This window comes from Thalassophryne amazonica, chromosome 10 (genome assembly GCF_902500255.1).
Source record: "Thalassophryne amazonica chromosome 10, fThaAma1.1, whole genome shotgun sequence".
NCBI lineage: Eukaryota > Metazoa > Chordata > Actinopteri > Batrachoidiformes > Batrachoididae > Thalassophryne > Thalassophryne amazonica.
The window spans coordinates 69137858-69164285 of record NC_047112.1 but is presented as its reverse complement, the minus strand read 5'-3'; the positions used below and the strand labels follow the sequence as shown (position 1 = coordinate 69164285).

Here is a 26428-nt window from a genome sequence, read left to right as displayed (position 1 = left end):
TTTGGTTTTTGGAAAACTCTAAATTAAAGCTGCAATGTGTCAAATTTAGGGTGTTTATTAAACAGAATTGGAATATATTCATAACCATCTGTTCATTACAAATCAGTGTGTTTTCATATATTTACACCGAGTCTGTCCCGTTGATACCGTGAACCAAAACGGAAATACTTACTCCATCTGTCACATGTTGTAGTGCGGCTGGAAGACTGAATAAAAAAGAGGAGTCAGCAGTTGCTCCCCAGGTCCAAGATCACTCAGTTTTGTGAAATGAAGGATCATTATTTATGATCCTTCATTTTATTACAAGAGAAGGTGAGGGAGCATGAACGGCTGTCGCTAAAGAAATGAAAAATTGAAGGGATACAATATAACGGCTGGTGATGGCATAACGCAATCTGCAACCTCACCACTAGATGGCACTTTATCCTACACACTGTCGCTTTAAAATGACACGCCATTGAATGTAGCTTATTTTGTTGAACTTTTTTTGTTCAATTTCAAATTGTGTTTCCATCAGTGCCTCCAGAAAAGCCAGTTAACTTAACATGTTGGTCGCGTAACACCAAGGACCTGAGCTGCAAGTGGAGCCCAGGAGGTGCTGGTGAGACCTTCATCCGCACCAAATACACCCTCAAGTACAAACTGAGGTCAGATCTCCAAACCCACTGCAGCTCTCCTCGCCCAGCACAACAAATCTTAATATTTATCCTGTCATGACGCCTGTTTGTGTAGGTGGTATGGCAAAGAGAAATGGTGTGAAGACTACAGCACCGTGCAGCAGCGCTACTCCTGCTACATCCCTCGTGACCTCCCGCTGTTCACCCCTTATGAGATCTGGGTAGAGGCAGCCAATCAGCTGGGCTCGGCCACCTCTGACATCATCACCTTGGATATCTTGGATGTAGGTGAGTGAGCATGTCTGATGTTCATATGGCCAACACACTTCTCCACAGAGGGGGGGATTTATTCTTAATGGCCCGCTTCAGGCTGCAGTGATAAAAAGTTTTGTTGTAAAAGTGAAGTGCACCCGGCCTGCTCCTCGGGGCCCCACTGGGCCCCTCAGGTGGCAGCTCCACTGATTTCACAGTGTTGTCAAATGGATGATGCATTATTGTCTGCATCCTCAAAATAATTCTGGGAATATTTCTTCTCTCTTGGCTCACGGTGAATGGAGCAGAGCCAACAAATAATACCTGAGAAGAGACTGAGGACTGAGGAGTCCAAGTCTTAATTAGTGGGATCAGGACCCCCGGTATCCTATGTAATTAAAACTATGCATGTATGTCGGAATTAAATATGGGCTTAAACTTAAAATAAGCAACATAGTCCTTTTAACCATTTTTTTCTGATGCTGCTGGAGGGTTCTGCTCTGGTGCTTTGGTCTGTGCAGCAGGTAAAACAAGAAATGAACATGTCACCATTTTCCTCAGTAAATATATTTCTAAAGTGCTAATGGTGTGAAATTTCCACCAGATGTTAATAACAGCCCAAATAATAAAAACATATAAAGAAACCAAAAGTAATAAGTAGAGAAATTAAATTACAGAGCATCCAAATTCACAGCACTTCACTTTTTCCACATTGTTATGTTGCAGCCTTAATCTTAAATGGAGTAAATTAATTTTTTTTTCTCTCAAAATTCTACTCACAACACCCCATAAGAAGAAAAAGGGTTTTTTTTGTTTTGTTTTGTTTTTTTTTGCAAATTTATTTTAAAAAACTAATAAATCACATGTCCATAAATATTCACAGCCTTTGCTCAATACTTTGTTGATGCTTCTTTGGCAGCAATTACAGCCTCAAGTCTTCTTGAATATGATGCCACAAGCTTGGTGCACCTGTCTTTGGGCAGTTTGGCCCATTCCTCTTTGCAGCACCTCTCAAGTTCCATCAGGTTGGATGGGGAGCATCAGTGCACAGCCATTTTCAGATCTCTCCAGAGAAAAAGAAAAAACACGAGTTGTTTTGTGTTTTTTTGTACATTTACATCCAGAGATGTTCAATCGGATTCAGTTCTGGGCTCTGGCTGGGCCACTCAAGGACATTCACAGAGTTGTCCTGAAGCCACGCCTTTGATATCTTGGCTGTGTGTTTAGAGTTATTGTCCTGCTGAAAGATGAACCGTCACCCCAGTCTGAGGTCAAGAGCACTCTGGAGCAGGTTTTCATCCAGGATGTCTCTGTACATTGCTGCATTCATCTTTCCCTCAATCCTGACTAGTCTCCCAGTTCCTGCTGCTGAAAAACATCCCCACAGCCTGATGCTGCCACCACCATGCTTCACTGTAGGGATGGTGCCTGGTTTCCTCCAAACATGACACCAAAGAGTTCAATCTCTGTCCACCATGTTTGGAGGTCAGATGTCACTGCACATGACCTCACAAACACCAGACCAACAGTGAAGTTTGGAGACGGAACATTATGGTGTGGAGGTGTTTTTCAGCATACGGCACAGACAAACTTCATATAACTGAAGGAAGGATGAACGGAAGAATGTACAGAGATAAAAATCTACCAGGATGATGAAGATGAAATGAGGGTGGAAATTTCAGCAAGACACACAGTCAAAGAAACTCTTAACTGGTTTCAGAGAATGAAAATAAAACTGCACAAAAAAAACTGGCATTAAATACATTTTTGTGTTGCATGTTATTAATGTCCATACAATTCATGTTGTAAAATAATATAATTAGAATGAATGTATAAATGTTGTGAAACACAATTCTGCTCAAACAATAATATTGAAAGATCTCTGAGGGCCTTTCCACCCCTGCACAGTTGTACAATGGTTTAGTCCAGGCGCACAGGTGGCACACTGCCCGCCCCCCCCCCCCCCCCCCACACACACACACACACACACACACACATCTCAAACGGGATCTGACAGAAAGAGGAGGTGTTTAGTAGAGCTGAAACAACTAATCGAGTTAATCGATTAAATCGATTATTAAAATAGTTGTCAACTAATTTAGTCATAGATTAGTTGCTAAATAACTTTGTTTTACTGCAAATGTTTAGTTTCTTCCATATAATCAACGGTTTCTGCAGCGTGGCTTTGCTTTGAACCTTGAACCAATCGAAGCAGTGATTCGCAGATCGAGGCAGTGCTTCGATCTGCTGCTTCACTGAGTCATTGTTTTGTTTCGCTTTATCTTAATTTTTCCCCGCTAAAACCTCAAAGAGCATATGTCTTTGAGTAATATTTACCTTTTAATGTTAAACTGACCTGTTATGATCTTCTGAAACAGTTGATAGATGTATTTTATAACTTAAAAACGGACCGATGCTAACACGTTAGCATGTCTATGGCGTTTTCAATGTTAAAGTTAGCATTAATCTGTTCGCATCTCAGCACGTTTGTGTGCATTTGTTTTCTGTATAATAATTAATGGCTCAGCATTTGTTGTAAGAGTAAAATATATTACAAATTGTAATATTTTAAAATTTATTTTTATTTATATATTAGTAATAGCAACAACAACAACAACAATAATAGTATAATAATAGCTAATAATGCTGCAATACAATTTTAGAGAAAGAAACAAAAGAACCTGATTAAACACAACAGAAAAGATAAATCCAACTAACAGTGAACATAAATAAATAAATATAGATATAAATAAGTGTTTCCTGTGAACACCTAGTGACTCTTAAACCGCCACTTAATCCCTGTTTTATTTAAGTTTAATGACAATTTGTTTCAGTCAAACCTCATCTAAGCTGTGTTTTTACACAAGAAAAAATAAAATGCAGTTAACTGCACATTTGTGTCTTTTTTCATGAAAACATGTTTTTAAAGATCACATATTACACTTTAGTCAGGCCTTTAAAATACTTTTGTGGACTCTTGCTGTAATATGTTGTCAGTGGTTAAGATAGTTGCTGTTGGCATCTAAAAATGCTCATAATCGGGTGAAGCCTGATGGAAATCTCTTTGTGGTGTGTCAGTGATGTATATGTGTAAAATAAAGCAAAACACTACTCCAGGTATGTTTTTGACGAGAATATAACATCATAAATTTGTTACAAGCTCAAACGTTGATGTTGTGTGACAAAGGCCTTTTAATAATAACTCACTTCAAGAAATAATGGCAAAACTCACATGTAAGTACAAAAAAAACAAAAAACAAAATGATTAATCGAAAAAATAATCGACCGATGAATTGATTGCTAAAATAATCGTTAGTTGCAGCCCTAGTGTTTAGGCTGAAATAAAACATGTCTTTCCTAAAAAATCAAAGTCCGGATTTTAAAAAAGAAAAAGAAATAAAAGGACAGGGAAAGAAAACTAAATGAGGGAAAACAGCTGCTAACCAAATTCTTTGAAAAGAGAGGTGAGCTTCAAAGCTAGCTATATTGAGTTGGGGGGTCTGGGGGACCAAATTGCACCATTTTCTAGAGAGTCAGAACTGGGAGTCAGAACCCTTTTTAAAGTTGGGGGAGCAATATTGAGTTGGGCGGACCAAAATGCACCATTTTCTAGAAAAATGGTGCAATTTGGTGCATTCCTGTGCATTTTTAGAGATGGGAATGCACCAAATTGCACCATTTGTCTAGAAATTGGTGCATTTTGGTCCCCCCAACTCAATATTGCTCCCCCAACTTTAAAAAGGGTTCTGACTCCCAGGTGTGATCTAAGGTATACATGATTTAGACCTGGTTTGACTACGCATTAGAAATTTGGGGTTTGCATTAATAAAAAAAGAATATAACAGTGTGTGTGTGTGTGGGGGGGGGGGGGGTGTCTTCAATATGGCTAGTACCTAGGGCCCAGAATTTGGTGCTATGCCCCTGGTGACAAGTTTCTCCACACGGGAGGCGTCTTGAAGCTTCATTACCAACAAAGACTTTTGTACGAAGTATTACATAAATTTCAGTTAGCGTGTTCAATACTTTTTCCCTGTGTCATTCCATTTTATTACATAACTTAATTTCTGTTTATTTGTTTTGCTTTCTTTGCATGTATGGATTATTTGGGGTGTGATTGACATCTGGTGGAAATTTCATTTTTGTTAGGACACTGTCAAAATTCAGGGTCAGAGGTCAAATTTCCAGCCTCATATTGAGGTATAGAAAGTAATAGTTGTAAGTCTTTTACAGGCACAGATATGTTAGCATGAAGAAGATGAGTGTCTACTACTACCCCTGGATGGAACGCAAGTGACTCCTCAGCCAATGTCTGTATCCATTAACAGCTGGATGGACTGGGACAATACAGACAAAGTGTTTTGTCCAAGGACATAGAAAGGTAGCGTGACTGGGAATCAAAACCAGATTTACATATTGGGAATCCGACTCCTCGTACTGAGCTTCCTGCTATAAAATGACTTATATTATGGACATGACCACATAAAAGTCATATTTTAACATCATATTATATGCTTAATTTAATTGATAAAGTTAAGGTAACTTTTTCCACATAACATTGTCAATTAAGTGCGAAACGATATTGTAGATGAAATGAATTAAATGAAACATTATTACTTAAATCCTAATATTGTTTTACACTTAATTAACAAAGTTATGTGGAAAAAGTTACCTTAACTTTATCAATTAAATTCTACATTTTATTTCTTAGAGTGACAAATTTTTATTTACTTTTCATTTATAGCCAGTGAAATATATCAGCTAATTAATGAATGTGTCAACATCTGAATGTCTTTGGGTTTAGGATTTTTTTTTTTTTTTTTTTGATGATAACAGCTTTCATTCTTGGAACTTCTTCTCACTGTGTGGTGGTTAATGGATAAAAGCCATGAAATAAAGATATAGTCACTCTTGCATCTCCAGACAAAAAAAAAAAAAAACTGCTCAGGGTGACATGTTGGTGTCAGAACGTCCTTGGTTCATGGCCACTGATGCCCCATTCTGCATGCACACCTAAAGTTGTATGAGGAAGCACATGGGGCATAAAAAGTGTCTGATCAACATGTGGCTCCATATCAGATCCACTCCAGTGACCTCACACACAACACAACAAGCCAAAAGAAATCAGTATCAAGGGCTCAACATTATTTTCTTTTTGCATCCTCCGAAAAACTAAGTCATGGTACCTGTGGGCCTGAAGACAGTGAGGGCTGCGGCACGCCCACCCCAATGACTGACCATTGATTAACCTGATCTCACCTGGGCAATTCCAGAGCTCACCTCATTATATGTGCCAAATTTGGTGGACATCAGAGTGAGAACAAAAAAAAAATCACAGATAATTGACCTTGGACCCCAGTGACCTTGACCTTTTCCAAAACAAACCATTTAAAGGTAATTCATGGTTGACCATTATCACTGTACCATTTGGTGGAAATCAGGCCAAGAATTTGGGAGGAGTCGAGGAGCAGACAGACAGACAGGCAGACAGAGAGACAGACAGGCAGTCAGACAGTCAATCAGACAGACAGACAGTCAAATGTTTCTCTCAAATTATTTTGTGACAAAGTGTGTTTTCAGCACATATTTGCAGATTGACTGAAAAATTCACTGCAAGTAAAATGTTTCTGGAGTTCAGACTTTCATCACGCCGGCACAAGGAATCTGAAAACATCCTTTGAGTCTGGGAGGAAATGATGGATAGATGTGATTGTTTTTTTAACTAATAAGAATAATCCTGCTTTTTTCATATTACTGTCGTCTTTGGTGGTCGGAACAGATCCAAAACCTTGTCTCCTTCTGTGTAGTGACCACAGATCCTCCAGCCAACGTGCACATGAGTCGTGTCAGGGACCTCGAGGACCAGCTGGTGGTACGCTGGGCCAGTCCCCCCTCCATCGAGGACTTCTTGTTCCAAGCCAAGTATCAGATACGCTACAGGGTGGAGGACAGCACCGATTGGAAGGTGGGTCCACTCACATCCTTTCAGCAATTTTTTGACCTTTGACTGAAGCAACTCAGGATCAGATTTGTATTAAAAGGCACAACAGGAGTTTATGGATATTTTCAGAGAAAATGTTCACTTATATTAAATAGTAACTTGGGCTCTTGCAGTAATGTAAAGCTGCAGTAGTGTTCAGAATAATAGTAGTGCTATGTGACTAAAAAGATTAATCCAGGTTTTGAGTATATTTCTTATTGTTACATGGGAAACAAGGTACCAGTAGATTCAGTGGATTCTCACAAATCCAACAGGACCAAGCATTCATAATATGCACACTCTTAAGGCTATGAAATTGGGCTATTAGTAAAAAAAAGTAGAAAAGGGGGTGTTCACAATAATAGTAGCATCTGCTGTTGACGCTACAAACTCAAAAGTATTATGTTCAAACTGCTTTTTTTAGCAATCCTGTGAATCACTAAACTAGTATTTAGTTGTATAACCACAGTTTTTCATGATTTCTTCACATCTGCGAGGCATTCATTTTGTTGGTTTTGAACCAAGATTTTGCTTGTTTACTAGTTTGCTTGGGGTCATTGTCTTGTTGAAACACCCATTTCAAGGGCATGTCCTCTTCAGCATAAGGCAACATGACCTCTTCAAGTATTTTGACATATCCAAACTGATCCATGATACCTGGTATGCGATATACAGGCCCAACACCATTGTAGGAGAAACATGCCCATATCATGATGCTTGCACCACCATGCTTCACTGTCTTCACTGTGAACTGTGGCTGGAATTCAGAGTTTGGGGGTCGTCTCACAAACTGTCTGCGGCCCTTGGACCCAAAAAGAACAATTTTACTCTCATCAGTCCACAAAATATTCCTCCATTTCTCTTTAGGCCAGTTGATGTGTCACAAAAATGGACATAGAGAGGACTTGTGACCTTGCCAGAAAGATGTGTCAGCATCGATTAATAGTCTCTGGTCCCTTCCCTTCCCGGGGTACTGATGAGGCGTTTAGCAGGCTGACATTGTTAAATAGGTGGCTGGCGCAGTTTTGTAGACAGCAAGGCTTTAGCTTTATTGATAACTGGCTTTCGTTCTGGGGCCGCCGTGGCTTGCTGATGCCGGACGGCCTCCACCCTACTGGGGAAGGCGCCGCCATCTTGTCTGCGAACATAGTGTTGGGTATTTTCTCCTCCAAACATTTTTAAAACCTTTAACAAGACAAACAGAGTCAAGAAACACCAGTGAGACAGAAAGTCAAATTTTACGCGCGGAGTGCGGCCAGGCTGTACACCAAGGCTACACTAAAGTCTGGCCTGCTTTTCCGCTCTTTTTATTAAGAGACGCCCTCATCACATAAACAAAAAACTTGTCCTAAGGGTGGGGGTGATGACGCAAGACAAGTTTCTTCCCGTAACATAAACGCATACGTCAATAAGTGCAGCTGTAAGGAAGGACACTTTCTTTTACACAGGTCAGCACATCTCGTTCGTCTGTTGCAGTTATCAGCTGTTCTGCATCTGCCTGAAGTGTCCTGTCCTTCACACTCCTTCACACTAAGCACCACATCACAACAGTCAAAACGTTCTCTTACTCCCAGTCGTTAAGAGGCTGCGAAAACAAAGTTATATTATAATAATAAGTACATCCAGCCCTTCATTCCCAGCTCAGATTGACCCCAGAGTGCTAAAACAAAATTGAATTCTCAGGCTTGGTTAAGACAGGTGCAAAACAGCACAACACCGTTCTCATGAGAAAGAAGACAAAGCTAAAACAAGGTTGAATAACACATACATTCTCAGGGTGAAGTGCAAACAGCACAACACCGTTTTCATAAGAAAGAAGACGAAGGTACAAATGTTTAACAGTGATAACATATATATATATATATAAAATCCTTAACATTTCCCACCTGTTTATCACCTGTTAAACATACAGTAGGCATCACCCAGCTTAGTTAGTTAGTTTATTAACTTAATCTATTCTGTCCACGTTTTTATTAATTGAACACCACCAACAGATGGAAGATTCGAATCCAGCTGCTATTTGATCAACCAGTTTATACTCAGTCAGGCACTCCTCTGGGGACTCCTATTGCGTCAATATATGTTGGATTTCCTACTCCTTTCCAATCTCTTTTTACTCTATGTCTGGCTATGCCTTTCTGCCAATCCTCAGGAATAAGAGAGGCTGCATATGTCGTAACGTCTTCAGGGGTCATGGGTAACAATAATGATATTAATGCACAATAACCTAACACATTTCGTGGCAGTCTGTCAAAGATTCTGTTATCACCACACCACCACCATACATCACTCCTACCGACTGGTATAAATGAACTGTTTTTTCTGTATTATTCGACTACACCACTTGTCTTATTACTTTTTCAGCTAAAGCTTCATAGGCTAAGAGTGTGTTAACTCATCACGTCAACAGTTCAAGCTTGAACTGGAGTTGTGAGCTTTTCAATATCATCATAATTCTCAGTACAGTCATTACAGTTTTCTCCACTAAGGTCTGACTGTTTCAATGCTTGATATTTTGGCATAGTTTGTTGGAAGGCCAGATTACACTGTACAAATGTATTTGACACCATTTTGCCAACCATTGTTTTGATATAAGGGATCACACAACACATGCAAAGTCCAATCAGAATTAGGACTATAATAACTGGTGTCACCATTTTCAATAGTAACTGCCAACATGGTCCTGAAGTCAACCAGGACCAGGGATTCCACCGGTTCACGGCTAGGGTGTCTTTATGCATTGCATCACGAAGTTTATTCAGCTCTTCCAATGCGTCCTGCATATCCACTGAATGAATGGAGTCTGGGATGAAAGTACAGCATGTTGTGTTCAGCAGAACACAAACTCCTCCCTGTGAACCAGTAAGCAAGTCTAAAACCATGCGATTTTGCATCACCATGGTACGTAAAGCATCTATTTCAGTGTTTTGAGCTGCTACTATTTTTTTAGTTACATTCATGAACAGACCCAATCGATAATTCAGAGTTTCAATCATTAATGAATTTTTTCCCACTCCTATCCAGGGGAACAATGAATGTGCTATTTTATCTCCTACAGACCACAATTTTTTGGTCCTTTAGTACATCCGAGCCCCACATGTGATCATGTGGTAACACATCTGGGTATATCAATCTCCTCCGTCTGGTGCTGCCATTCTTCTCTGTGGAGGTCCTACCACATATGTATGGTCAGTCACCTGGGTAGGTGCACACACACCACCCCAATTTGGTGGGAGACTCATGTACAGTCTGGAACCATAAAGCCAATAGATGTCATCATACACCGGAGTACCATTTATAGGTGGTAGCAAAAACTTACTAACATAAGCACATGATTCATCCGTTCCCCATGGACAGGAGCCTGTATAATTACATCCCCGTCCAATGTGATGAAGATAAGTACCATCCACATATTATGTTTTGATTAGGCTTAAATTATTTGATAAAACATACGTTTGGGTACACAGACGTTTCTTAATTTTACCTACATTTTTATTCCCTGTCCCGTAAAAGCAAATTGGGAATGGCCGTTGTGATGACAATTTAACGTGATGATATTTTTGCATTTCCCTTCAGTCTAGTCCATGGAGCAGCACTTGGGCACGCTTGTACGTCCTCTGTTGAAATCCCTATCATATAAGTGGTTGCACTGAGGCAAGTGGTGTTACATCTTATCAGATTTGCTGAGAACTGCTGCCCCCGAAATACAGTTTGATTATGCATCCGTATGATAAGACATTCTGTCACCCTAGCAGGGTACGGTTTAGCCGTCAGAGCTGGGTGTGTTGAGGATATAGGTATCTGTGAACAAACATAACAATTAGTAACGTAATTCCATTCCACCAGGCCAGGAATCCGAGGAGCACGAAACACACTAAGATCACAACGCAACCGGCTGCCCTACCAACAGTCCGGCAGCGGCGGCGCTGAGCACGCCGCTCCGGGGTCTGCTGTAGTTCAGTCATGATTGCTAGGATACAGTGTTGTTAACCACCTCACCTAATAGTGCAAGGATCTCCCTGCTTCACTGGCATTGAGACAATCTATTGCTAATTAAATAGACTCCCTTTGTAGCCAGACTTCCCCTTCCACTGTGGAGGCCGCCAACACACGCTGTATCTTACAGTGATGTATCCACGTTGATCTCTCCGCTATCTTTACTGCAGTTGGTGTTGTTAACAGCACTTGGTATAGACCTTCCCAACGAGGACTGGACTCTGATGAACACCCAGTCTCCTGGCTAGACTACTGGAAGGCCGTCCTGTGGAAGATCAAAATTATTCGGCAGTAAATGTGTTTAAGTTATCTCTTTCTGTGTTAATGTCTTTTTCATAAAATTTGCTAATGTTTGTTCCTCATCTGCTGTTTTAGTATCCATGTCAAAATTGGTAGACGATATGGTCGTCCATAAAGTATCTCAAATGGTGTTAACCCTGATGGTGTTGGTGTTATTCTCATATACAATTTTACTAGGTCCAACATTCAATCCAGGTTTGTTTTGTCTCTTCTATACATTTCCTTAATCTTATTTTTATTGCGCCCTTTTATGTGCCCTTTGTCCTTTCCACTAATCCGGCACTGTGTGGTTGATAAGCACAATGATTTTTGAGATTGACCTGTAGCGCTTCTCCTACGTATTGCACTATTGTATTAACAAAATGCGCTCCATTATCTGAATAGACTGTTTCTGGTATTCCAAATCATGGAATGATGTCTTTGCACAATGCCTTAGCCACTGTAAGTGCACCTGCATGTTTTGTAGGGAACAATTCTACCCATTTTGAGAAGGCATCAATTATGACTAAACAAAATTCCTTCCCTTCATGTTTACTCAGCTGTATATAATCCATATGAATCACTTGAAAGGGATATTGTGGTGTTGGAAATTTGCCTCTTTGGGGTCTCAAATTGCCTTGTGAGTTGTGTTTTGCACATGTCATGCATGCTCTACAATGCTGTTTTGCATATGCATCGAACCCATAAAGACAAAAAATAGATTGCAATTGCGATATCATACCCCCTGATGAGACATGCGTCACGCCATGGCTCATAATAGCTGCCCATTTAAACATATTTTTTGGCAATATGGGTTTCTTTTGTGGTCATATCCGGAGGGGTGTCATATAGGAGAAAAATAGAAAGAGCTGTTGCCGCCTTTGCGGTTTTGTCAGCAACGTCATTTCCTTTTGAAACACTGTCAGAGCCTTTGGTGTGAGCCGCACATTTGCATATAGCAATTTGTTGAGGCAACTTCACAGCTTGCAGTAGGGCAGTTAGGAGAGTGGCATGAGTCACTGGCTTTCCAGATGATGTCACCATTCCACGCTCCTCCCACAGTTTTGCAAACACATGCACTGTGCTGAAAGCGTACTGGCTGTCTGTATAAATTGATACAGCCGTACCTTTAAACAGATAGCAAGCTGCAGTTAAAGCAACTAATTCAGCTGCTTGTGCTGAAAATGACGATGGCAATGAAGCAGAATCCAATACTTCTGAATTTGTGACAACAGCATATCCAGATTGTGTTTGTCCATAAGTTTTGTCAGTGGAAGAACCATCCACATACACAATTGTACTGTTTGGGATGGGTGTGTCCTGGAGGTCTGGGCGTGCTTTCGTACAGACCGTAGCTACATCAAGACAATTGTGCGGCTCACCATCCTCAGGTAAGGGTATCAATGTGGATGGATTCAATGTCGTACAGCGCTCTACCGTAAGGTGTGGTTGTGATAATAGCAAGGACATGCACGAAAGATGTCTTGCTGGGGACAAAAGGCTCATTTTTGTCTGCAACAGAAGTGCAGAAACTGCATGTGGAACTTCCAGTGTCAACTGATGGAATAGAACAACATTACTGCTACTTTGAACAGCCATAAAGGCTGCAACAACAGCCTGTACACATGGTGGTAGAGCACTTGCCACTGCATCCAATTTAGATGAGTAGTAGGCAACTGGCCTTAATTTTGAGCCATACATTTGAACCAAAACACTAGTCATGGACTCATTCTTACAATCAGCTGTTTGAATGAATGGTTTACTATAATCTGGTAGTTGTTGTGTGGGCCGCTGAAGAGGAGGTACTGCTGGCCCACCACCACCAGAGGGCGCCCTGCCTGGAGTGCGGGCTCCAGGCACCAGAGGGCGCTGCCGCCGACGAAGGCTGCCAGGGTGACAGCTGTCACCCATTACTGGACACAGCTGACTGCACTCAGGACGGAGGTATATCAGCAGGACAGCGTCTCCACCTCAGTGCCGAGATATCGCCTTGAGATTAAGGTAACCTTCTCTGCAAGCTCATATTGAAGACTCTGATAAACCTTGGTAAACCTTTTCAGGACAGCTGACTACAGAAAGCTACTTGCTTGGATAAGTACTCACCTCTCCTGCTTCATTGTAACAAGAGGTGGAGGCGGCTTCTCCCCTCTCTGTCTACTGGGTGCTGTCGCACCCATACCTGTGTGTTTGTGCTCTTTCCCGCCAGCAGTACCGGATCCGACGAGCGGAGGCAGTGGCCACCTGGGAATTCGGGACTTGGCGGTTCCAGTACTTCTGGGGTTCGGTGGCAGAGGAAATCTGGGTGGTTCCGGTTCGACTAGGACGGACGCCTCCTACCTTCGAGCCTGCCCACACGACACCAGCAGATTTCGGCTTCAAACTCCAAATTATTAATTGTTGTATTGGTTGTGCTCTTTTCACAACAGTAAAACTTGTTATTCACCTTTCTCCATTGTCCGTTCATTGCGCCCCCTGTTGTGGGTCCGTGTACCGACACTTTCACAACAGTAGTGCCAAAACTGTGGATGACACTAATGTTTGTTTTACTTTTACAAAAGCTTCCTCAGCTTCTTTGTTCCATTCCAACACGGTTGACATTGAAATATCATCCTTGTACATCAAATCAGAAAGTGGACTAGTCAATTCTGCATAGCAGGGAATCCATGCCCTGCAGTAATTAGTCAGTCCAAGAAATGACATCATCTGCTTTTTGGTTTGTGGTTTTGGAGCGTGCAAAATTGCTTCCTTCCTGTCAGACAGGATAGTACGCCCTGTGGCTGATAATTCATGTCCTAAATATTTTACTTTATCCCTACACAACTGAACTTTGTTTTTACTCACTTTGTGGCCATTATCAAATAAGAAACATAATAATGCTACTGTGTCAGTTATGCAGTTTTCTCGTGTGTCAGAGGCAATCAAAATGTCATCAACATACACTAACAGTTGGCTATCTGCCGGTGGAACAAAATTGGCTAAACATGCTGACATGACTTGAGAATAAATAGTTGGACTCTCTGCGTAACCCTGCGGTAATCTGGTAAATGTATATCGTTGTCCTTTAAAGGTAAAAGCAAACCAGAATTGACTATCTGGGTGTACTGGTACAGAAAAAAAAAAATGCATTACTGATATCTATTACAGAAAAACAACTAGAATTTAATCTCAATGAGCTTAACAGTGTGTGCGGATCTGGTACACATGGTGCTCTTTTAATCACAGCAGCATTTACTGCCTGCAGATCTTGAATCTATCTCCATCCCACTGAGGGCGGAGCCTTTTTTTACAGGAAATATGGGTGTGTTACATGGTGAATCTGGACATGGCACTATTACTCCTGCTGTTAATAAATTCTCTATTACCGGCCTGATTCCTTCAATTGCATCAGGTTTCAATGGATATTGTCTTACACATGGTCTGTATTCTGTTTTTGGTCTTATAACTACAGGTTGTGCATTTTTTATCAGTCCTACGTCTGAAGGACCTGTTGTCCACAATCCTGATGGTACAGAAGAGAGAAGATCATCCTCTTCAGGACTCAACTGAAACACTCAGGATTGTGAAGTGGACACATTAATGTGTGTTCCAGCTGTCAGCACCAATGAGACATTAACTGGCACTTTATACAATTTAGTTGATGGACTGAACTCCGTTCGTGGTCCAACTCTGCTCCAATCAGTGGCTGACAAAGCTGTTATGACTGTCAGTCCCAATTCTTGCCATTCTGTCAAATATGGTTTACAAAGTGACACATGTAATGGCATACCTGTGAATCTCAATTTTAAAACATCTTCAGTGGCACCTGTTACTGTTATGACAGCTGTTGAGTTGCCATCATGAATCAAATCGGTCATTGTCAGCTTCACAGGTGAAACATTTTTCAATTTGTTTTCATACACTGGTGTTCCTGGCAATATGCCACTATGGACTCTAAATACACTCTCAAATCTGCATCTAAACTCTGTCCATGGCTCTCCTTCTTTCTGAGTTGTCCTGGTAATTTCAGTATAATTTATCTTTGGTCCTAACACACCTTTTGCACGTGTAATCATAGCTTCCACTCTTGTTTTCAAGACTGGATCATCATGTGGCAATGGTACGCCATCCTGGTCTGCAGGATTCCAGTCTCCGCGTATCTGACTCCATTTTAGGGCCACATGCTTTCATCCACACCTGTTGGACTTCAGGTCCACTAAGGTGGTAAGAACTTCTAATGTTTTCTATATCCTGCATAAATCCCTCGATATCGACATGTGGCGATGGTATCATGTTGACTGCTGCTTTGATATTATCAGCATTCCATGTTCGATATACGAGCATGGTTGATCGCTGTCCTGCTGTTCCTGCACGAGGATTTGGTACTTCTATCATAGGATAGGCACCTCCCTGGTCACTGTGTTCCACCATGGGAGGGGCTGTGGGCACTTTCGCTTGACTGCGTGTTTGTGGTTTTCTGGTTTTTCTGGTTTTTCACTTTTTACCTTAGGTTTTACTGCCAAATCATACTGTGGTGGCGGTACATCGTCATCCTCTGGTAGAGGAGATAAAGGTGTTGTTGTCACCGACGATCCAGCCAGCGGTGATTGTTGAGGCTGTTCTGGTTCTCTGTGCTGAATTATCACATCTTCTTCTGCCTTACCTACAGCTTTCTTTTTCCTTGCTTTCTCTAATCGTCGCTTCTCTGCTCCCTTCTGTCTGTTCTCTGCTTCCTCCTCCCAAAATGCCACTAAATCTGCCCCTACTTTCTGCATCTTTTTCTCATCACCTTTATGTTGCTGTTCTAACTCCTTCTTTAGCTTCTGTATACTGATCAGGTTCAGTCGTCCGTCAAAGTCATGTTTATTAATCCAGGTCTCCAATTTTTTGTTGTTTTTGGATTTTTTTTGCTTCCATAAATTTCCAGTCGTCAGTTGATAAATTTTCCTTATTTATAGACGTCTTACCCCCCATTTTTATTATCCCTTGTTATAATTTGGACTTCAGACGGGGGCACACCTGGGGTGTTCTAAATCTGAAGTTTTCACACTTTCTTTGGACGTGACAATTAATTTGCCGTCGTGTGGTTGATTCCTTTCACCTCCCCGTAGGAAGCGGAATCACTTGCCTCTGCTTCCACACGCACGGTTGTCACTAACGTTGTCCAAAGTATTACACTTTCACACAGTTATTTACACTTACACAAAACACTATTTACACATAGAAACACTTTTAATAATCGTACGCGTATTCTTATGCCAGGGGAGCTCGCCCTCCCGTGAAATTTAACTAATGTCCTGCATTAGGGGACTCCGCCGTCCCTGCCAAATTTAACTGCTTTTTTACAGTGCACGTATTTCTACCCGGGATTTCCTTTACGTATTAAAACAGAGGAGTCCGTATCCTCCTTCCGGAATTTAACTACTTGCGTCCCTCGCAACCGTAGAGGAGTCCGCCCTCCTTACAGAGTTTAACTGTGTTTCATTAACAGACGATTCTGTATCATCGCTTACGGAGTTTAACTGTTTTATGTGATCACTTTTATCCCCTACCGGTACGCGTATATAAACAGAGGAGTCCGCACCCTCCTTACAGAGTTTAACTGCTTTGCATTAACAGACGATTCTGTATCATCGCTTGCGGAATTTAACTGTTTATGTGATCTGATCACCACTCACTCAGTACTGTTTACAAAGAAATTCTACTCACTGACTCGACTTCCTGTCTGTCTTCTTCGGGAAAATCTCGTCAACCAGACGATGCCAACGGTGGTCGACAATTGCAGACACGATCAATCGATCGGACCTTGGCCAAGGATTTACGTCTGGACTTGACGACCTCCGCTGGACACCTCCGGTATTGTTGAGATCCCGGACGAGCCCCCAGTCAATGTTGGGTATTTTCTCCTCCAAACATTTTTAAAACCTTTAACAAGACAAACAGAGTCAAGAAACACCAGTGAGACAGAAAGTCAAATTTTACGCGCGGAGTGCGGCCAGGCTGTACACCAAGGCTACACTAAAGTCTGGCCTGCTTTTCCGCGCTTTTTATTAAGAGACGTCCTCATCACATAAACAAAAAACTTGTCCTAAGGGTGGGGGTGATGACGCAAGACAAGTTTCTTCCCGTAACATAAACGCATACGTCAATAAGTGCAGCTGTAAGGAAGGACACTTTCTTTTACACAGGTCAGCACATCTCGTTCGTCTGTTGCAGTTATCAGCTGTTCTGCATCTGCCTGAAGTGTCCTGTCCTTCACACTCCTTCACACTAAGCACCACATCACAACAGTCAAAACGTTCTCTTACTCCCAGTCGTTAAGAGGCTGCGAAAACAAAGTTATATTATAATAATAAGTACATCCAGCCCTTCATTCCCAGCTCAGATTGACCCCAGAGTGCTAAAACAAAATTGAATTCTCAGGCTTGGTTAAGACAGGTGCAAAACAGCACAACACCGTTCTCATGAGAAAGAAGACAAAGCTAAAACAAGGTTGAATAACACATACATTCTCAGGGTGAAGTGCAAACAGCACAACACCGTTTTCATAAGAAAGAAGACGAAGGTACAAATGTTTAACAGTGATAACATATATATATATATATATAAAATCCTTAACACATAGATAGAGCTCTACAGGGAGGGTAACATTAGGAATCTACAGCAGGCCACGGGGCATGTGATTAGAGACCCTGCAAGGCTTATGACAAATGTGGGTGTGGAATCCATTAGCTTAGCGGGGAATTTAGTGCAGAAAATCCACTATGGTGATAGTGCAGTTTATTTGCCAGGGAGGAAATTTCAACAAGTTGAGACTGTGGCCTGCTTCCGTAGTCGTGTCCATAAAAATCATAGAGTGATATGCTTTCCAAACTTAATACCCATTACTATATTGGATGATGTTGAAATTGAGGATGGCCCAGTGGTTGTTCCAGCAATAGCAAAGATTTCGTGTCTGCTACCTACAATGCGCGTGGAATGTCTTAAACCTAAACCTACTTCTAGGCATCTTATATATGCTACTCTGGAACCACCCCTAAACGCAAACAGTTCAACTGTCAACCCCACTGAGGTCCTTAGACTGGGTCTCATTAACATAAGATCACTGTCCTCAAAATCATTGTTGATCAATGATCTAATTATTGATCATCACTTAGATATGATTGGGCTATCTGAAACCTGGCTTAAACCTACAGCTGTCCTCCCCTTAAATGAGGCCTGCCCACCAGCATATACATTTAGTCACGTCCCTCGTGATGCGAAGCAAGGTGGGGGTGTTGCTCTTATTTATAAATCTAGGTTTAGCTTATTAGCTGTAGGGGGTTACAAATATCACTCGTTTGAGCATCTGATTCTCAGGATATTGCTCTGCTCAGGATATTACACATTGCCAAGGTCAGAAGAATAAAAATCAGTCGTATTACTTTGTCACTGTATATAGGCTTCCTGGCCCATATTCTGAATTCTTAGATGAATTTGGTGCGTTCATCTCTAACTTGTCAACTAGTGTAGATAGCATTCTGATCATTGGTGACTTTAACATTCATATAAATACGCCTTCTGATCCCCTCTGCAAATCATTTATGGAAATTGTGGCTGCATTAGGATTTCGGCAATGCATTCAGGATTTGACGCACATTAGTACCCTGGATCTGGTTCTCGCACGTGGTATTGCTGTCACGAATATTGACATCATGCCTCTTACATCAGTGGTGTCTGATCACTCACTTATTAAGTTTACAGTTTTGCTGCCGTGTTTAGTGGAACAACAACCTTATATATCATTATGGCGATGCATCAACTCCTCAACTAAGACTGAACTCGAAGCTAGACTGCCTGATGTCTTAGCTTCACATTTGACAAATACCCAGTCAGTAGACAGACTTGTGGATAGTTTAAACTCAGTGCTCAAAACTACACTTGAAATGATTGCACCACCTGTGTTAAAACTGCACTCCCCCAAATCACAGTCACCTTGGTTCTATGATTATCTGCGTGACCTCAAGCATAAAGCAAGAGGTCTAGAACGGAAATGGCGTCATTCAAAATTAGAAGTATTTCGCCTTGCGTGGTGTGATGCTATCTTAGACTATAAGCATGCATTATTGGCTACAAAGCGGACTTACTACTCTGATTTGATCAACAAAAACAAGCATAACTCAAAGTTCTTGTTTGACACGGTGGCAACACTTATTCATGGACAACCACCTGTAGTTCGCTCTCCTTTAATAGCACAAGATTTCCTGGATTAATTTGGGAAGAAAATAGAAGACATCAGGTTAAACATATCCCAGCATGCCTTAATCCAGCCACTACACCCTGCTATTGAGGTGGGCGCCACTACTGAGGTATTACCTAGATTTACAGAATTTGACAGTATCTCACTAGGCATGCTGACAAAACTCGTAGTGTCAACAAAAAGCACAACTTGTTTATTTGATCCTATACCAACAAAACTGTTTAAGGACCTGTGGCCCACTCTTGAGCCGACTGTGCTGGAAATGATTAATCTTTCTTTAACTTCTGGATCTGTTCCTAAATGTTTCAAATCTGCAGTGATTAAACCATTACTTAAGAAACCTAATCTTGACCCTAGTGTATTGACAAACTATCGGCCAATATCAAATCTGTCATTTTTCTCTAATATTGTGGAAAAAGTGGTGTCACGGCAGCTTGTAGACTATCTTACTGAGAATAATCTCTTTGAGCCACTGCAGTCTGCTTTTAGAAAATATCATTCCACAGAGACGACTCTCACTAAAGTGGTGAATGGTCTTCTGCTTACAATGGATACGGACACCAATACAGTTCTGTTGCTGTTAGATCTCAGTGCTGCATTTGATACAGTGGATCATCATATTCTACTTGATAGCTGGAAAATCATTTTGGGATTACTGGGAGTGCCCTTGCATGGCTGACGTCATACTTGACCAGTCGTTCTCACTGCGTTTTGTACAGTAACACTACCTCTAACCTTAGTGACATGAAATTTTGGGTTCCACAGGGGTCTGTCTTAGACCCCCTGCTTTTCTCTCTTTATATAGCACCCCTTGGGCACATATTGTGGCATTTTGGGATTACCTTTCACTGCTGTGCAGATGATACTCAGTTATACATGCTGATAACTGCTGGTAATCTCGTTCACATAAAATCCTTAGAAGATTGCCTTGCAGCAGTGAGAAGTTGGATGTCTAGAAACTTCCTACTTTTAAACTCTGATAAGACTGAAATGATGGTTCTTGGTCCAGTGAGACATCGGCATCAATTTGACCAATTAACGCTCAGCCTTGGCTCGTGTGTCATACATCACACTGACAAAGTGAGGAACCTTGGGGTAATTTTTGATCCTTCGTTGTCCTTTGGCCTCCACATTAGAAATATTACTAGGACTGCTTTCTTCCACCTGCGAAATATAGCGAAGATTCGTCCCATCCTGTCTATGGCTGATGCTGAGACCCTGATCCATGCATTTATCTCTTCTAGATTGGACTACTGCAATGTTCTATTTTCTGGTTTACTGCAGTCTAGCATTAGGGGTCTCCAATTGGTTCAAAATGCTGCAGCCAGACCTCTGACACGAAGCTGAAAGTTCGACCACATTACACCCATTTTGGCATCCCTTCACTGGCTTCCTGTCCCAGTGAGATCAGATTTTAAGGTTCTGCTACTAACCTATAAAATTATTCATGGACTGGCACCTCCCTACCTAGCTGACCTAATTAAACCTTACGTACTGGCCTGGGCTTTACGTTCTCAGGGTGCAGGACTACTTTGTGTCCCTAAGGTGAATAAGAAGTCTGCGGGTCACAGAGCCTTCTCTTATCGTGCCCCTGTTCTGTGGAATGATCTCCCTGCATCAATAAAACAGTCAGATTCTGTGGAGACTTTCAAGTCCAGACTTAAGACGTACTTATTTTCCCCTTTCATATGGCTAGCATAGTGGTAGTTTTGTTTTAAGCTTTTTACTCTTTTAATTCATTTATTAGTAATTGGAGCGGGCCACGGCCTCAACCTAAATTCTGGGTCTTTTAGTGAAGTTTAGGGCTAGCGGCCGGCAATCACCTTAGTATTTCTCTGTTTTTCTTGTTGTTTAATGCTGGCAAATTATACAGTATTTTTTGTCTTTCTGATGCCTGATTCTGTTTTTTCTCTCTGTTTAAGGTGCCGCTCCATCCAGAGATGGGAGATGTATTCGTGTTGGCGATCCTCCTGTCCTGTCCGCCAATAGCATTTCTTGTATATTCGTCCGTGAATTGTTCTGTAATTTATGTTTGTAGCATGGCCCAAGCAGAGGGTCACGCCTTTGAGTCTGGTCTGCTTGAGGTTTCTTCCTCAGGGGGAGTTTTTCCTTACCACTGTTGCTCTGGGGGTTGGTCAGGTTAGACCTTACCTGTGTGAAGCGCTTTGAGGCAACTCTGTTGTGATTTGGCGCTATATAAATGAAAATAAATTGAAAATTGAAATTGATGTGTTCTTTGGCAAATTGTAACCTCTTCTGCACATCTTTTATTTAACAGAGGGACTTTGCGGGGGATTCTTGCAAATACATTAGCTTCACACAGGCGTCTTCTAACTGTCACAGCACTTACAGGTAACTCCAGACTGTGTTTGATCATACTGGAGCTGATCAGTGGGTGAGCCTTTGCCATTCTGTTTATTCTTCTATCCATTTTGACGGTTGTTTTCCGTTTTCTTCCACACGTCTGTTTTTTTTGTTTGTTTTTGTTTTTTTGTCTATTTTAAAGCATTGGAGATCATTGTAGATGAACAGCCTATAATTTTTTGCACCTGCGTATACGTTTTCCCCTCTCCAATCAACTTTTTAATCAAACTACGCTGTTCTTCTGAACAGTGTCTTGAACGTCCCATTTTCCTCAAGCTTTCAAAGAGAAAAGCATGTTCAACAGGTGCTGGCTTCATCCTTAAATAGGGGACATCTGATTCACACCTGTTTGTTCCACAAAACTGACGAACTCACTGACTGAATGCCACACTACTATTATTGTGAACACCCCTTTTCTACTTTTTTTTTACTAATAGCCCAATTTCATAGCCTTAAGAGTGTGCATATCATGAATGCTTGGTCTTGTTGGATTTGTGAGAATCTACTGAATCTACTGGTACCTTGTTTCCCATGTAACAATAAGAAATATACTCAAAACCTGGAGTAATCTTTTTAGTCACATAGCACTACTATTATTCTGAACACTACTGTATAATCTCCTCTGCAGCTTCAGGAGCTGCTGAGACACGGTGAGAAGGTCGTTTTAACAGGGTCAAAGGTCCAAACATTCAGCTGGATCAAACTGGAACTTGGAGTCAGTGAGTAATTTAAAACGGCTCTCCAGCCGACTCTTTACTGAGACCTGAGTAGTGAGTAAATTTTGTTTTGCTGACTGATATGGTAGCGATTCAGTTTTTGATACCGTTTTCCATTTGAGCCAAACAGATACTTACATCTTATAATTCACTTGACACCAAAATTAAAACCACGTGAGCAGCTCAGAATCCACAGACCCGCACACAGCAGAACACACCGCACTGTTCAGTGGGGCCGGTGCTGCTCCCCGGGTGCAGAGTCTACGCCTGTCTGTGGACAGAATGCCGGCCCACTGCACGTTACCTGAACATTTACAGCTGGCTGGGCTGAGATTTACACATAGAATGTGTTGTCAAAGGACACAGAGCAGGTAGCATGACCGGGAATCAAACCCAGGCCTCCAGATTTGCAGCCCATTCATCCCATTGATCGACCTGATCTGCACACTGTCAGTGTCATTTTTATTTATTTTGTAATTATTCATTTGTGCACGTATTTTTTTTTCTCCAATTTGTGAATTTGACTGTTCATTAGTCAGTCATCAGTCAACATGCAGCTTTGTACTGCTGTGAAACCTGATCAAGGTTAATGAAAGAAATACACACAGAACAACAAGGTGGTGCAGAGTTTCACTCTACACACAGATCTGGAGTCGTTTTCAGGGACTTAAAAGTGAACAGTGATTTTTCACTCTGGCTGCACACTGGTAGGGTACGAACAGGATAACACGGTACCGCTGAACATGTGAACAGTGGACCATAGTTACCACCTTCAGGTGCATTTCTGTACCTTATAGCATACCTTTCTGACAAATGGGCAATTCTACGGTAACGGAATTACAATCTGAGCTAATCTGTCATGGTTAGATGCCATATGTCCAGATTTTTCTGCTGTTGTAATTCCGTTACCATAGAATTGCCCAAATGTACCTTTGAGTACAGCAGTGGTACTCCTGTGAAGGTACTGGGGTTGACCTAAAGGGATAAAGAAGCTCCAGATCTGTGTGCGTGTGTGTGCGCGTCTCTTCCAGGTGAGGGACGATGTTGGCAACCAGACGTCGTGCCGTCTGGGAGGCCTCCAGCCGGGCGCTGTCTATTTTGTGCAGGTGCGGTGCAACCCTGTGGGGATCTACGGCTCCAGGAAGGCCGGCATCTGGAGCGAATGGAGCCACGCGATGGCAGCCTCCACACCCAGTAGGAAACACTCAGCAGACACACTGTGGCGCGTCTCAGTGTTACTTATTTTATGCACCCTGCAGCATACCGGTAACAATGAAAAGTGTAAAAATCATCAAATGGATGGACTGTGCTGCATCTCCTCCAAGACTCAACACTGATCCTCGAATATCTTAAACTTTTAATAATCAACCTTTTGTTAACCATAGGAGGAAAAAAAACCCAATCCATGTCCAGATTCAATATCCTGAACCCACAGATCCAAACCGCATGTGACCCAAGAGAAAGCAAACTTCAGTCAGCTAAATACCTTGGCAGAGATCTGAGTAGATGATTAGAGGAACTGCAGAGAGCCAGAGGGACGTTTGATAGGTTTTTGTTGTCGGCTTCAAAGATTGATCAAGTTAAAATGCTGGTTTTGTGTCGGCTCCACACACAGTCTGGAAAGTTTGAGTGGAAGCAGGTTTGTGACCAGGAGAAGCAGATAATGAGCTGCATAGGTCACAGAGGGAGGAAGTCCTTATCAGCTGCCACCGTTTGACAACAACTGATTGTGGCAGATGTTTGACTTTCGGTAACCATCAGAGAACTGGCAACCCGAGGAGATGAGAACCAAAACTATTATTGAAGTGAAGCTAAGTTAATCATTGTAAAGGTTTGCTGAGCAGCTGCTTTGTTCCAGAAGCTTTTTCCCCCACAATAAAATTAGAGTGAACCTTATGGCCAAAGGGTCAACGGTTCAATCCCCTGACCACACAGGAGATCAGCAGATGTTACTTACATTACTGTCACTAAGGTACGCTTGTGCAAAGATCTTAATCCCCCAGCATGCACCTGACACGTCCTGGGAGCGTGTGGTTTAAAAGTGCTGAAGAAATACAAAATACACTGCATTTAGTTTTATACGTATTTTAGAACTATTATATTTTCAGAACTGTCTTTTTTTTTTACTAGTTTGGGAGGTCCTGCAACTTATATATACATATATATGCAGGAAAATCATGTGTCCATTATTATTATTAAGAATTTTATTTATATAACACTTTCCCAGGAATTAAAGCACTAAAGAAACACCAATAAAAACTAGAGCACCGAGTTCATACAACGCAAACCTCCGCTGACACCAGTTTCCAACTCCACAAAGTTTTACCTTGGTAAAAATGTTCAAGGTTAAAGTCCTGTTAGAAGTGACTTTTCATAAGATAAATTAGATATGATCAAATGTCTGGCAGATGTATTTAGTTCATGCACTTGAAGCCGTTTTTTTTTTCCCCAGGGATTTTTTCTGCTTTCTGAATTCTTTTTCAGATAATTTTCACAGAACATTGCTTATCTCTGCTGTGCACAATGTGTCGCTGCTTTTTGGCACTTGGTTTCTGACTGATAACTGGAAAATAAACAGGCATAAAATTGGAACCTTCATCCAGTTTTGTAGGTGTAGGTAAATCCAGAACAGAAAAATGACAGTGACTGAGGCACTTTTTATTAAGATTTAATGTTGTAAAATATACGTTAAATGGGGTTTTCAGTGTTAAATTTAAATGGCCACAAAATCTGTAATCTGGATCTGATCCAGATCAAGCTTTGTCCGTTGATAAAGGATACCATCCTACATAACACTCTCAAATATGAAAGAAACTTGATCTTTTTTGACAGGAATTTTTGAAAATTCTTGCAATGTTAGATTTTTCGTGACTTTGACCTTGAAGACTGAATCACTTCTTGCCTATCAGGATATTAATGTTCAGTAAAAATTTCATAATGACATAAGAAAAAGTGTAGGTTACAGGCTGTTCACAGAGGGGCAAAACAGAATTTCCTCCAACTTTGTTGGTGGAGGTAATAAAGGTAAAATACAAATATTGCATATGTAGCGCAAATTGGCACTCTGTAAGTGTAGCAGACATTGGCAGTAAATCACACTGCGTGTTGCACTTTGCCCCCGAGGGAACGGAGACAAATGTCCTGTACAGACTGTAAAATGTTACAAAGAGAACCACACTAGTCATAAGGTGTGCTTGTCCCCACCCAGGCCGGCTGCAGACGGGATGTGACCCCAAACCCAGCGAGAAGAACTGCACCCTGCGGCGGGAGCTGAAGCAGTTTTTCGGCTGGGTCCGCAAACATGCGTATGGCTGCAGCGGCATGTCAATCAAACTGTATGATCAGTGGAGGGTTTGGCTGCAGAAACCACATAAAACCCGCAACCAGGTAGGTACACTTCATTATCCACGCATTCAAAACCCGTGTGGGGCCGCTTATCTGAGCAGGTAAATGTGCACTTTTCTGATCCAGAAAATGTTCTCGTGATCTTCAGCCCATGACCACAACAAAGGGAGCTGGGTGTGTAATGTGCTCCTTCTGTTGTTTTGGCACAAGGAGCTCCTTTCACAAACTTAACTTAGGCCAAATGCGAAGAAAGCCACCGTCTGTGTGCCCGGCTTTGTTAGGAGTTCAAATCCACCAGATACGTCCTTCACCCACAAAAAACCCCTTCACGCCACCTGACTCTGTTCTGAGCAGCCTGTTCCGCCTTTAGAGGACATATTCTGTGGGCTGACTCATGTCACCATTGATTATCCAGAGAGAAAGGGCAGGAAGCTGGAGAGAGAGAGAGTGAACCTTCAGTCACGGTGACGTTGACTCAATCGTCCCAGAAGTCATTTGCTTTTGTCTTTTCAGAAGCTGCAAGACGATAATTCGTAGCACAGCCGCAGCTGTCCAAAAACAGATGATGAAACACAAATGGACATCGGCCCCGAGGATCCCAGACCCCCCCCCCATTCCGCAGGGTTTGGGCCTCATGTCTCAAAGTTACCAGCAAGATGACTGAAGT

General features: G+C 41.7%; 1 protein-coding gene across 2 annotated transcripts in view; it reads left to right on the top strand.

Annotated features, from left to right (window-relative positions):
- Positions 1 to 26357, top strand: part of crlf1b (cytokine receptor-like factor 1b) — a 39874-nt gene extending 13517 nt beyond the window's left edge. The window contains exons 3-8 of one of the 2 annotated variants that reach the window (XM_034180211.1): positions 518 to 647; positions 733 to 905; positions 6674 to 6831; positions 23448 to 23610; positions 25625 to 25803; positions 26275 to 26357. In XM_034180211.1, coding sequence (XP_034036102.1) covers positions 518 to 647; positions 733 to 905; positions 6674 to 6831; positions 23448 to 23610; positions 25625 to 25803; positions 26275 to 26298 — 827 coding nt within the window. In that variant the 3' untranslated portion in view covers positions 26299 to 26357. Of the gene's footprint in view, positions 1 to 517; positions 648 to 732; positions 906 to 6673; positions 6832 to 23447; positions 23611 to 25624; positions 25808 to 26274 lie in introns of both variants that reach the window. The other variant, XM_034180212.1, reaches the window with a different exon arrangement.
- Positions 26358 to 26428: the final 71 nt, after the last annotated feature.